At 44.0% G+C, this 14,501-nt stretch overlaps 1 protein-coding gene across 1 annotated transcript in view; it reads left to right on the top strand.

Annotated features, from left to right (window-relative positions):
• GRIN2B (glutamate ionotropic receptor NMDA type subunit 2B) overlaps positions 1–14,501 on the top strand; it is a 205,278-nt gene that overhangs the window by 78,681 nt on the left and 112,096 nt on the right. Inside the window, exon 3 of the mRNA XM_086740101.1 lies at positions 7,198–7,796. Coding sequence (XP_086596227.1) covers positions 7,198–7,796 — 599 coding nt within the window. The remainder of the gene's footprint in view (positions 1–7,197; positions 7,797–14,501) is intronic.

Raw genomic sequence — 14,501 nt, 5'->3', positions numbered from 1 at the left:
AGGCCCTCACAGACACAGTCCTGTCCACAGCTGGGCCACAGCGAGAGGAGATCTTCAGCTCCGGGGTTGCTCAGGGGGCATTGAATGCACTGCTGAATTTCCAAGGCTTATCTAAATTGACTCTGTGAACCTTTGGAGGTTCAACTCATAATAAGGTTTGCTCATAATAAGGGACCAAAGGCATATTTGATGAAATGGAGGAGCAGTTAATTTAGAAATGATAAAAAGAAATAGTATTTCACCCTGGATAGTTGATTTGAGAAATTTATTTCATGACATCTTGCCAAATACTGTGACTGGACTCTTTAAAGAGTGCTGGATAGTTTTATGGCTGCTATTGATTAATATGGCTATACCAATAGCTTACAGTCAAAATTCAGTCCTTAGTCTGGAGGGTAAGACAGCCAGAAAAGAAGGCCCAGGCAAACACCATGATGTAATTGTATGGATGAGTAATGGGGCAGTCTGACTTTCCTCTAACTGTTTTGGGCCGGCAATGTCAGGATATTAAGCCAGCCTAGTGGGCTTGTCTGAGCTGGGACAGAGGAGCTAGGCTTGGGCTGTCCAGATTGCCCGCATGGTATAACATGGCACCTGGTGGGGGGAATCTACCCAGAGTGATCAGTGGTTTAATCCATCCATGTAAGCTTATCAAACAAGGAAACACACACATACGGAGGTGAAAATGGAAATGCAATAAGCCTGGTGTGAAAACTGTTTATCCTGGCAGCTTGCTAACTGCCATTTCCCCTCTGTGGAAAAGTGCTGGCATCCATATGTGATGCTCTGAGAAGCTGGTGTGGCATACCATCATATACTAGCCTGCTTTGACCAGTGATTGTGTATAAAATTCACAAATGCACTTTCTCCTTAGCCAAACAACTTCTGTGTTTTTTTCCTGTGAATAGTATACGTCAGACAATGGCCCTGCTGCATTTGACTCTTTTATCTTTTTTATTCGCTGCATGTGGTATAGAGTGAAACAATCTCAAGATAAGATTGCAGAATCTAGGGTATCTTGTGTTTTCTCTCTTGCAAAATGTTTCGAATGAATGATTTCTGTAGACCCTTAAGTGAAAAGTGGAAATCACTTAGCTGTTTTCAGCCCTTGAGTCATCTTTAATCAGAGACCTTTTTATTGCAGCTCTCAGGAGCTCCTCGGTGCTGGAGCACTTACACAGTTGCCCCTGGGCTAGGGCTCTGTAGCAGATCTGTTTCCACTGCTACAGAGAGATTAACGTCCAAGCCATGACTGGGATCTGTGTAAATGATCATATTTATGTGTATAGTTAATGTCATTATACATGTGAATTTTGATACATTTGTTACTGTTTAGTAGGGTAACAAAATTGAGCAACACTAACAGCTCCAGATTCCTTGTCACAATTATTCTCAGTAGCCACTAGGGATAGCGGCTTCCAGAGAGGACCTAGAGAGTCAACAACCGTTCTCCTAATTGCCACAGACCTCCTTTCTTGGCCACTTGTATGCCCTGCCTAGCAGGGACCAGAAGGACAGCAACACGCTTTGCTGTAAGAGAGGGGTCTGACAGCCCTCCACTAATTCATCGGCGTGTATCCTGCCTGCCTTTCCATCAGTGAACTGAATCTTTCCATCACTGAACTGGGTCTCTCCCTTTCACTCATCCACAAATTTCTGTAATCACTTCTCTGTAACCATCGTCTCTGAGCTATGTGTCCTTCTGTCAAGTAAGACTAATGTGTTCAGTAGTTATTATGAGAACAAGGGAGGGAACTGATAAATGATACAGTTATGTAAACCACATTTCTGCCTCTAACGAATTTGAACTTCCCACTGATGGCACGTTCCCAGAGCGGCTCTGAGGATTTTCACCAAGAATGATCCACTCATCAGTGAATCAGAGCACTGGGAAAGGATTGCAGGAGGTCATCTGCTCCATCTGCTGTGCAAGCCAAAATCAGTAATAATTCAGACAACCTGTTCCAGTAAGACAGGAAAGTTTTGGAATCTTACTAAATAGTATAAACTAGGCAGAGACATCAAGAAATGACACAGTCCAACATGCTCCAGCCTTATTTTGGGTATGTTTTGCGGTGAATATGTGTATTTGTGGAAATCTGAGTGTGTATGTACATGAAGATGCAGAGATGCTGTTCTAGACGCCAATCTCACCACGGGGACATTGTGCTAGGGCTGAAGAATCACCATGTTCTCATAGTCCCTACTGCAAGCACTCAAGGAAACGATTTGCACAGGATGATGCAGCACACAATACTAAAACCAGAGTTTTATTGTATTGAGTCGTTGAAGACTAAATAAAAAAATTAAATGTGGGGAGAAAAAACAAACAGGCAGAAGACTGGCTGCAGGCTAACCTGAGGCAGTGATGCATTTGTGGTAAGAATAAACAGGAGTAAATGAACACTTAAGCAACAAAGATTCTGATTTACTGTCAGATCTGTTATAACAAACCGGGCTCAGAAATATAGAAAATTTAATTATAAGACTTTGAACTGTTGCGGCATTTTCCATCATGAACAATAAAACTCCAGTGAATCAGGTATCCCACCAGGACTGTGACAAATAGGTACACAGCGGTGTCTCAATTTTGAAGAAAAGAAATACACAGGTAAGGAAATGAAGGTCTATGTTTTCCCAGAAGTTATTTAGTGTGTGCTCACTCCTTTTTGCCCCCACAAAATGTGTGGTAGGCAGGGCCGAGGTCTAAACAAGAGTCAGCCCCATGTGATTTGTTTGTAGGTCACAGAGGAATTTTGCAAATCAAGACTGTACTAAAGACACACAAACAGATTTTCTTCTAAATCAGGAAAATGAGAGCAGGGCTTTGGAAAGTGATAGTGCCCTGAGTCGTTAGGATCGTTATAGGTTCATTATAGTCATTGTACGTTCCCCTTTGCAAACTGGAAGGGCAGACCCCAGTTGTTAAATTATGGCTGCACAGGAAGCTTAATGCAGCAGCAAATGAGGTTAGATATACTGTTGTTCCCAAAAGCCTACAGCATTTTGCAAAAACATGGTTTATTTCTCCAAATCCAAGAAGCAAACACATGCACTTTCTTTGGTCCTCACTCAAATTCTTTGTGCGTAACTTGACACACTTGGCCCTTGTGGGGTCTGGCACTTGGACTGGAACTAAAGGAACTTGCCACCAGTAGCAAAGATCTGCTCATGGCCCAGCCACTCGAGCATGGCATGCAGAACCAGGTTACATTCAGACAGGCTGCAAGTAGGAAATGTAACACGCTGATGTCCTCACTCCCTAAGTCAGCAGTTATCCTATGGCTCAGTGGAAGGCTCTCTAGTTCCTCAAGATGACTGGCCCACTGCAACTGTTTTTTGGGATCTTGCATTCCTCTGCTTTAGGGATGTTCTCTAGTCTGCCCCATGCCAAGAAGCAATTTTGCTCTTGATAGCAAGATGTTCTTTGTAAGGCAGTGATTGCTTTTGCCTGCCTAGGGAATCCAGAGAGACTGTTAGGAAGGCACTTGTGAGAAAAGCACCCCAGGGACCTCTCCTGCCACATCTGAGGTAGATGGTTCATTAAATGGCAGATGTAGGAGGGCTGCTTTGAGAGTTGCCTGCAGCCTTGCCAAGGGCTTGCATTTTGGTGTGAGGTATGGGTCAGACCTGGCTTTCATGCAATATCTGCATGGGCCTGCCCTTGAGGGATAGAAGGCACTAGGCAACTTAGAAATGGTGGCAATAATACTTGGTTGCTCACTAAACCTTATGCCACCTCTGCAAACCCTGTTCCATCCACCTAGGAACTTGCCAGCCACCAGTCTCCAAGAGGAGGCTTCACGGTGAGTGCTTTTGCACCTTGGCCATGTGCAATCCAGCCTCCTTCTCTGAGGGGTGAAACGTGCAGGAGGAGGAGGCAATACTTGTCCCAGCAGCAGTAAACTCCGAGCAGATTTTCTGTGGGAAGCCATCTGTCAGCTGGGGAGTGGTGCTGTGTCAATGGATCGGCTCCACCTCCAGCTCAGCTCTGCAAACTACAGATCCCTGACCTTGCAGGGTGACAGTGGGGGAGTACGAGGATCTCTGGAGGCATTGAGATCCGGTAATGGAGCCTCCGCTCTTTCACACGGAGCAAGGGACACCCTGCAATGTCTTGCTGTCTCTTGCAGCAGGTAGCTACGGAAAGCCTGAGCTTGCAAGTGAAAGGGCTGTAGGAGAAAGACAAGTTTTTTCCTGTAGCCAGCAGATAGTGTTTCACCAGGATGATATGCAATGTAAGGGACTACTTCTGCTTTGAAATCAACTCTGGTTTTAGACTGCAATAAAGCAATAACGATTCTAGGGGTCTATGGGTGTAAAATGGTAACAGTAACACCACAGTGAGGTCAAATTCCTGCTCTGCCTCATAACCCTATTCCTCTTTTTACCTGACTTTCCACCAGGTGTGGTCACAAATAAGGACAGCAAGGAAATTGTGGCTCTCAGGCATTTTTCTTAGTTTGCTTTGACATCTTGGCTTGCCAAAATCTTCCCAAGGCCTGGCTTGCACCTCCTTAATGCTCTCATTTTGAATAGAAGCTGCCTTTTCTTGCTGCTTCTATAATAAAAATGCAAGCAGTTGCACAGCTAAGTGGTCTGTGCTGTTTGATTTAAGGAGGGGTGCTTACCTTTCTTGGTGGAGAGGAATTGTTTCACTGGGTTGCAATAAAGCTATCTATTTTGTGTATTGATTTTTGATGTTCTGATACACTCTGGTTAGTGAGGAGCTCCGAATTTTCTCCCTGAGTCTCCCTGAAGTCCCTTCAGCAGCTGGGCTGTGCACTCCTGTGGAACAAACTGTCAGCAGGCACTCTACCTGAAGCATCTGACCCTGTTTAAAATCATGGGGAGGGCAGTAGCTCCCGCACCTCGTTATCCCACCTACTAACTCCTGCATGTATACGTGTATGCAGCCTTGAAATACTAGTGGATTTACCATCTTCTATCCCTTGTGTGTCACTGAGGAAAGCACCCAGTATTTTTTCAGACAAGGACTTCAAGATGCTGTGTGTCAAACATTCCTGTAGTTCAATAGCCCAGTCCTTCGGATCTTAGACTTTCTGCTAGAAACTGGAAATTTGCAGTCAATTCAGAGATTCTTATGCGTAAGTATAGAAAAGCTTTTGTTGAATTTAATATAAAAATAAATACTAGTCATCAGTGTAGCTGTCTTGCCTTTTCATGCTACAGTAAGCCTGAATCTTTGCATTCTAGCATTCCATTTGCTACAAGAGGCTTTCGAAGGCACAGTGCAATGAAGGGTATTGGAGATGCTTGTTTGGGCTTTCTTCAAACTCTGGCAGGTGCCGTGGCAATAGTTTAATCTTTCCTGATTTTCTCCATAAGCTTCAAAGATAAAAAAAAAGCATATTTTTTACTGGAAGAGTAAGTTCTTTTCCTGAGCACACTTCTGGGAGAAGGGGGTGAGTTCTAGTGATAGAAAGTATGCATTGTTTTCCACAGATTGAGAGGCTCAGTTGCTGCTCCTGGTTTTTTAACTTGTCTCCAGTCTGTTGCTGTCTTTTTTTCTTTTTCTTGTTGTTTTCATTTATTTTTCCAGTGAGCAAAGATCAGCTCTAAGAGCACTTTCACAAGTGGGTGGTGAGCTGTGTGGAGGAAGTGAAGAGACTTTAATCACCAAACCTCATAGGAGATGCATGGGGATCTGGGAGCAAGGACTCTTTTGTATAGGATGTGATCCATAGGGAGTTCAGGAAAAAGAAACAAACAGCTTCAGGCTGGATGCAGAATCAGAGCTTTTTTTTTTTCCTGTACTTGCTGAGCTATGACATATTTTGCCAACAGAGAAAATGGCTCTAGGTAATCAAAACCATGACTAAAGAAGGGGTAGATGGATGGATGGATGGATGGAAGGATGGATGGATGGATAGATGGATGATTAACTGGCATCCCTGCTGAAAGATAGCTTTACTTTCCAGGCTATCTGAGGCATTTGCACTATGAGTTTCCCTAGCTCTAAAATTCCTGACTACTTCATTTTCTATCTCTGGTTCAACTCTTCTGGCCTACTAAAAGAACATGGGGCTGCTACTTCATTCCTGAAAGTGGTGATTTGATTTGGAGCACTTCCGTATTGCAATGGGAATTTCTGCAGAGAGATATGATTTAATTTTGCCTTTTTGTTTGTTTGTTTGTGATCTAATCCTACTCTACAGAAGTCAGTGGGAGTTTGCAGTTGATTTTAAAAGACAGAAGATCAATCTATAAGAAAGCATATTGGCAAATACTTTTCCCATTCCTTTCCATCATGAATTAGGCAAAAGCAGGGATTTGGATTTTACTGGACCTGTCACAAATTGAAAGCCTGGTATTTTGTGAAATCCCAGGATGAAAAAGGCTTACACTATGCCATTGGAGAGCTGAGATCTGTACAAAACTCTGTTGGAGTCTTGGAAGTTATAAAATGGCACAAGTTCTGATTCTTGCAAAGCTGAACTTGGTATGGTAGAAGGATATGAAAGCAATACCAAGAGAAATATTGAGCTGACCTTTCTCTAAAACATGGTATAAACAAAACCCATGATAGTTTAGAATTTTTTTTTTTTTCTGTTTTAGTATGTTTTATGTTGTTCTGAGACAGAGCCTTCACAGTTGTAGCACTCTGTGCTACTGCTTGCTTTGAGAGGAGATTGCAGTGGAGGTTCTCAGAGCTATTTGTGTCCAATGGTTTTGCCTACTCTAGTTGTACTGCAGTCTGGATACTCAGAGTGACTATCCCAAACTAAATCAATATCATAGCTGCTGTGTATCCTGTTTATACTGCGCATAAGGTTACGATAATCTTGGGATTAAAGCTCTTAATTTCTGCAGTCATGGAATATTTTGTACATATTATCTTTTTCTGTCCTCAGTTGTGTACCAGTCGTTCCCTGTCTGTTAGAATCATGCCTAACATTTGAAACATTTAAGTAATTTTGGCAACCTGCCTTTAAAAATAAAGTAAGGACAGCTGGTCATACAAAGGCTTTTACTTCCTTCCCACTTGTCTCACTTAAATTTTGAATTTTTAAAAGTTAAAAATCTTTAAGCTCTGGCCAAGACATGAAGTGTAACATTCTGACTGCATACCTCCCCCTCCATGCTCAATGGGTTGACTGGGAATGCTGTTTATTTCTTTTGACCTATTCTTGTTTTCTTTTTCTCTCTCTTCCTCTCTTTGACTTCCTATTCTAGGATGAGTCATCCATGTTCTTCCAGTTTGGTCCATCAATAGAACAGCAAGCCTCTGTCATGCTCAACATCATGGAAGAATATGACTGGTATATCTTCTCCATTGTCACCACTTACTTCCCTGGTTACCAGGACTTTGTGAACAAGATCCGCAGTACCATTGAGCACAGCTTTGTGGGTTGGGAACTGGAGGAGGTCCTTCTATTGGACATGTCCCTGGATGATGGGGACTCAAAGATCCAGAACCAGCTCAAGAAGCTCCAAAGCCCTGTTATCCTTCTCTACTGCACAAAGGAAGAGGCTACCTACATTTTTGAGGTGGCCAACTCTGTGGGTCTGACAGGCTATGGTTACACGTGGATCGTGCCCAGCCTGGTGGCAGGGGATACAGACACAGTGCCATCCGAGTTCCCCACCGGGCTCATCTCTGTCTCATATGATGAATGGGACTATGGTCTTCCTGCCAGAGTGAGGGATGGAATAGCCATAATCACCACGGCTGCTTCTGATATGCTGTCTGAACATAGCTTCATCCCTGAGCCCAAGAGCAGCTGTTACAACACCCAGGAGAAAAGGATTTACCAGTCCAACATGCTCAACAGGTAAGGGAAGGGGCTGGGCCAGCCTTACAAAAGAGGGATCAGAGAGGACCTCTGAGACCAGAATAATTCTGCTAGGGCATGTTGTGCTTTCGGGCAGAGGGTGGTGTTGGCCAGAACTGGGGCAAAGGGAGACATGCTGATGGTGGGACTCACATTGCTGTGGGTCGAGTGCCGGTACTGTCACTCCCTTAGAAAGCCTCCATACAACACGGGGCAAGCCAGCATGAGGAGAAGGAACAATGAAGGCATAGTGCAAAAATTTGAGTGTGCCCCTCAATGCACAAAATTTTGCTTTTAAAACAGCACCGAACTTCTTGAAGTGTCTTTGCCTGCATGAGTCTGTAACTCTCAGGTGGGTCCTTGCTGCAAGGAGTGGGGATGTTTGTATTGAAATCTAGAAGGCACAAGGTTTTTTTCCAGGCACCAGTAGTATGTGAATGGGTGTCCTTTCTAGGTGATGGCTGTGTAACCCACCTGGAATAGTTTCATGGCACCTGTTGTCTGAGAACCAAGTGTCCTTCTGCTGTCTGTTAGCCCTGAATTGCAGGAGATACAGAAGTGCAGAGAGATGTGGAGAACTAGAGCTGCAAAAAAAGTTAGAGTTAACAACTCTACTCAGCTCCTGCTTGATACTGGTAGCCTTTAAAGTCCTGGGGTGTCCTGAGGATCCAGTTCACCTCAAAAAGGAGGACTTGTGCTGTCACTCTGCTCATTAGCACCTTGTTGGCCATTGTCTGCTGGGTGTTTTGAGTCCCATTCTCTCTTGTGCACATGATGCAGAAAGCCTAGGCATCTCCATCAGAATGGCAAGTTTTTCTAGATGGAAAAGGACATTTTAAAATAGTGAAAAACTATTTTGAACAAACATATTTTGATCCAGATTCAGAATTTCTTAAGAAACAGTGCTAAGATACCTGTTTAAGGTTGTAGAGGAAGCCTGTGGTGGAACAACTTCTAGAAGAGCACTCTGATTACTAGATCTTTTTTTTTGTACCAGCTGGAGTTTTAGTATGTTTCTAAGGAACCCAGATAGTTAGATATGGGATCTGCAATTAGCCAGATGCCCCCTGACCTGCTCAGCTGACATTCTCAAATGTTTGACATATAAAATCCTTTGGCAGCTTGATCCCTTTGTGGTAGGACAAGGGGAATCCAGGCAGTAGCCATCAGAAGAGGTGGCCACTCAGAGCTCAGTGTCTTTGTTCATTTGTCTTGATAAATCATGGAACAGTGTAAATGTGATGGATTGGTTTGTGTGGTGTGACCCCTCACTGACAAGTGTACTAGGCAGATAGAGGGACTGATGGACAAGAAAGCAGATTCTGCTTTGCCTGAAACTTGAGGACTGAAAGAAAAGTCTATTCTTTGACCCATTAGATTATTCATAATGCTGTCTGCTATTTGTTCTTTGTCTCTATGATCCATTGTCATATTACCAGGTCTTATTGCCTTTATTTCCTCTTCCCCATACTGGCTTTCTACCCTCTGCAAGCCTTGAAACCACCAAAGGTGCCCAAGGCTTTTATCAGTTTCCTTCCCAGCTAGGCTTAGAGGTAAGGGGTGTTTTCTGATGCTCTTTTGAGTCATCCCTGAAATGATTAAGCAGGGAAAATATATTTAATATATACGAAGTTATCAGAAGTAGCATCAAGCAAGGCTGTTGTTCCGCCTTTCCATATGAATAGGGATTTTTGAGGGGAGCTGTTTTATGTCTTTTCAGCAGTTATCTAGAAAACAAAATGTTGTCCCTTGCTACGAGATGCAGTGTTCTGCAGAGATTTTCCGCTAATTAGTTCTATTGACACCGTATTAGCCTGCGCATAACATCATACTCATATAGCTATGCTGCTCCAAGGGCCCACCATAACCTCTCTGCATAGCACTTCTTTATGTTGTATAGAAGTCACCAGCTCAGAGACACTTGAGCTTCTAGCTATGACAGTACTGTTGTGCAGTGTAGATATGCTCTGAAGCCTGGGCACTCCACAGGAAAGCAGTTCTTGTCGTTTTTGAAGATATTAGCTTTCTTCTCACCCTCATGGCCCAGATCACGTTATTCCTTCTCCCTTGTCTGCTTTGGGTACAACATTCACAGGGATGACTGTAGATACCTGTAAATACATCCAGCTTAGTTTAGGTACACATATCAGCCTCGCTGAGGAGCATTCAATTAGTCCATGCCAAGCTCTGTTCTGCCACTGCCTAGTTTGCTGCAGGCACCTGAGGTAGCTCAGAAATAATTGCACTGTGTTGCAGTTGCTTCTGTGACTATAATGCAAATACTCACTTTGCTTTGCATTGTGCTGGCCTGTGCTCTGCCAGTCTGCGGGTTCTGCGCCCCTCAAATGTGTCCACCTTTTCTGTACTTACGAGTGAGATGGTTAAAAGGCTTGACTTCAGTGAGTTGGATGCTTAGCTTTCTGTTTAAGTGAAATTACTTCAGGCACTTTTTGATGTATAAAAGCTAGTAGTGTCTGAAATAAGCCACTGCTTTTACAAATTCAAAGATTCAATAGAAATGTGATAGCTTCAAGCTCAGCCTCACAGCCTGGAGTCTGGGCAGGAGGAAAGGTAGAGGAGAAGGACAAGATGTGGAAAGAAGCAGATATGAAGATAGTTCACATCACCGAAGCAAAACCCACGTAGATTAATGGTTGTAATCTGTGTTCATACCTTCAAGTGCTGTTGAATTCACTGGTATTTACTATGTGCTAAGTTTTAAACCTCTCCTGATATATTTTATCTATCTGAGGTCTTTAAATCTCTCCTGAAATGCTTTGTCTATCTGAGTTATTACAGATTCTACAGACCTGGCTGCTTCAAACGTCCCTAACCCCTTCTACCTACTAAGACGCCATAGCACTTGTGCGTTGTGTGCACGAGGCAGCAGCAATACCTGCATGTCTGGGACATGGTCTGGCTCACTTTGAACTGGACTGAAGGTTCTGGAAAACTAATTTTAGTCTTGCCCTGGACCCAACAATACTATATTCAGCCATCTGCAACTTACAGTTCCCCCTCTGCATGCCTACACAGAATAGAGAAATGTATGTACGTGGGCTTGATGTCTGGGGAGACTGAAAAGTGTATGTGACCTCAGATAATACATCACCATGAGGCTGGTGTTTCAGAAACTCTTGAAGCTAATACAAAGTGGTCCAACTTGCTTCAAATCCGTAGCTGGGAGGCAATGCGATAAAGGAATTTTCCTATTTTATTCTTCGGAGAGTGACACATCCAACTAAAAAAATGTGTAATTTAGTTCAGCTGGGGCACATTATACACTAAGACTCTGAATTAGTCATTTCTCAAGATCTGCCTTTGAACTCTGACCGTTTCTTACTTTTTTTTTTCTCTTTCTGAAAGTGCAGTTGTTCTGAATGGAGCTAAAATCGAATGGTCTTGCTCAACATGGTCTCAGTTGGTGGTTGATCAGGGTGTATAATGGAGTAAGCAGGAAATGAACAGAATGGTGCTCAGATTTAGAAAGAAAGCTCAGTTTCTCCATATCTTTCCTGCTTCTTATGTTGACATTCTTGCTCGTTTTTGCAAGAGCTTGTGCAAACAAAGTTTTGTTTGAAGTATGACTGCAAGCACGAAAAGAAACAAGACAAACTGTTATCTAAATGCCATTTCTTGTCAATGTAGGTGTTTGGTCTGCATCTTCTCATATTAATAATGGTCTCATAGCAACTGTTTCTTGTCTGTCTTGAAACTGGTTCTCCTTTGTGTTAGACTGGCACTGCAGAGGTATGATCACGACCATTGAACATTGCAGATTTTGTTTTAGAAATGAGCCCACTGGTAAGATAACTCCACTAACAAATAGGAAAATAATACTTCGAGAAAGATTTGTTCTACAGCAATTGTTAGTTTTCTTTTTGAATGATTCTTGAGGAAGTTTTCCTCTGGTGAGGGATTTATCTCAATTTATGCTGATAATAGGCTTAGGTGATCGTTTAGAGTCCAAATACCCAAATGTTGTTTTCCAGTTCAATTATGCTTTTTAATTCTTTGTTTTATTTGTAATAATTACCTGTTAATTTATTCCTTCATCATCCCAGAAAGAAATCTGGTTTGAATGTTCCAGTCTACCAAGTATATACTTTTCTCAGTGGCCAGTCTTCTCCTGGGCACCCAGCAAACCACTGCACTTTCTGCTCTCTTCCAGCAGATGAGAAGATTACAAAGGCTGGGAAGGAGTTTCTAACAGGGTTTTCCTCTGGAGAGATACTCAGATGTGGAGTTCTTCCCTCTTGACCCTTGGAAGGAGAGTTACTAACCTCTTTGCATTCTGCAAAGCTCATCTATTCTCCCTTCACCATGGCTGCTGAGGAGTGGGTGGGGAGAGGTGGATGTGTTTATAGGCAGCCTTCTGCTTATTTCATTATTTTAATTGATGGGACAGGTTTCCTTGAGCTCAGGATTAGTGCTTCTCATTATATTTTAGAAATGGGAAGAAATAACTAAATGACAGGAGCATTCTTGGGAGTGGAATTCGGGAATGAGTCATGAGAAAAGAATATGATTTCTGGCACATATTTGAGGAATAGAGGCTCAGCCGTTTTGTATGGATATTCACAGTCGTTGGGCTACATAAGCTGTGTTTTTATTATATCCTTCAATGAGACCTGGATTCTTCCTACTGGTTGTCATGGCTGCTTGTGAATGCTGGGCCATAACTACTAGTTTGTTGTTGTAGGGTTACTAATGAGTTCTCCACTGATTGGCTTTAATAGTCTCTCATTTAACACCAGGCTGCACACACCAGATTTCATTTTAATAAAAAGTGCAGTGAAGCATTTGCTTTGGAATGAAAATACAAATGTGGAATTATACTGCCTTTGCAAAGAAATACATTAAGAGGGGGAAAAAAAGGTAGGTTCAATTCTGCACCTCGGATTCCTTAAATATGAAAAGAGCTGGCAAGCTAGCTCTGTGCATTGTTTGGATATGATACTTCCACTTTGGGGGAAATACTAACTTCCATCTGGAGCTTTGTATGCCAACCAGCTAAGAAATGCAAAAGTGCCCTTGATGAATGGTTGGAAACTCTTTTCCCTGGAACAGCTAGGGCAAGCCCTGTTCTCACATGGCCACATTCCTCTAGTGGAAACTAGGAATTGCTGGGGCTTAGACAGCTGAACAGTGAGTTAGTGAGCAGAGAAAGTACTTGCAATAGGATTCTAGAAATATGTTGCCTCCCTGGACGTTCAAGACCATCGGGGCTATACGTTTCCCTGGAAAGGTGCAGTGCCCCTTCAGGGTGGTGTGCCACCCTGATAACCAGGAGCAGCACCATGCCCATAGCATCTTGGACCTGCTTTCCCCAGGTGAGTGCCAAGGACAGTGCCTAGGCAGCGCCTTTCCTTGTTTCCCAGGCCTCTCCCAACCCCTCCTGCCTTCTCTCTAGTCATGGCAGCTATCCCCTGCCACATGGGACACAGGGATCATCATAGGTCATTTGTAGGTACTGCCACGGAGCCACTCTGTGTTGTCTCCAAGCCAAGCAAGCCACACACCTCCACACAGCACAGCAAGGGAGTTGAGACCAGGAATGGAGAAAGGACCATTTGTGTCACCCTTTCTCCCTTAGTAGGACTGTTGAATTAACCTCATGCTAAGAGACGGCAGCACTGGCCAGCACTGGGGTCTCACTGGCTTCAGTGGGACCACATCTATCTGCTTGGCAGGTGGCTGAGAAGCCCTGCTCCAGCCGTTAAACCCAGCGCTGCTCTGGTGGTGGGAGGCTCGGTGCTGGGACTTGCTTCTTAACTCTGGGGAGGAGGGGAGAGAAGGTATAAATGGCATGTTCCCACGGATGCAGAAATTGCCCTTTTCAGAAACATAGAGGGTGAGGGAGTATATGTAACTTTTGACCTTTCGGAGCCTTTAAGCTGGTGTCTTGTTAGCAGCTCATTATGTTCCCACTGGTTGGTGTGTCCAGCTGCCGTCAGGCTGGTGCTAGTTGGCAGCATGTGGCGTGAGCACTGCTGATGGATTAGAGATCCCTGCTGCTGAAATCTGCTTGTTCCTGTCACTGCTCCAGCAGCAGCTGGAGGCTGGATCTGGCCCGCGCCTCCCACCTCTCTCGGGGTATCTCTGCCTTTCTGCATCACCTGTTCTACCTTGCCCTCTGCAGCTTGCATACCACCATTGCTTTTTTTTTTCTTTCTCCTCCCTGCCATGCATCTCCTGTTGCATTTCATTTGCCCTGTGTGCTTGTCTGCGTGTTGTGATTGTTCAAAGCTGGTGAAAGGCACCGGGTTTGTAACCCTGGCCGTTCACGACACCTGCCCAGAAGGTGAGCTGTGGGTGGGGGGAGCATTTATCCATGTGCCACCACATCTTGGAGGCAGTGTTGGCTTCCTCTTATTCCTTTTTTTTTCTGCCTCCTGAAGAGGGATGCTGAGGGAAGCTTTGTAACGTGCTCTTAACCCAAACCTCTCCCATACAGGTGGGCTGCTAAGGGTGCCCAATGCAGAACGGCATGGTCTGTGCCCAGCTGTTCTCCTTGCTTTGCCCAGCCCTTAAGCAGTGCTGTTTGGGCAGTGAGAGACACAGCTGTCTTGCAAGGGAAGGTCTAACATCAAAACAGCTCAGCACACCAGTAGGATACTGCAGACCCCTGGCTTCTCACAGGGAGCATGTGGTGGAGAGGCCACAAAAATGTTTGTTCCTCAGCAGGTGCCACAGGATGCCTTG

Source organism: Chlamydotis macqueenii, chromosome 1 (assembly GCF_036417535.1).
Source record: "Chlamydotis macqueenii isolate bChlMac1 chromosome 1, bChlMac1.mat, whole genome shotgun sequence".
NCBI lineage: Eukaryota > Metazoa > Chordata > Aves > Otidiformes > Otididae > Chlamydotis > Chlamydotis macqueenii.
Note: the sequence above shows the minus strand (reverse complement) of the source record. Positions and strands in the feature narration are given on the sequence as shown.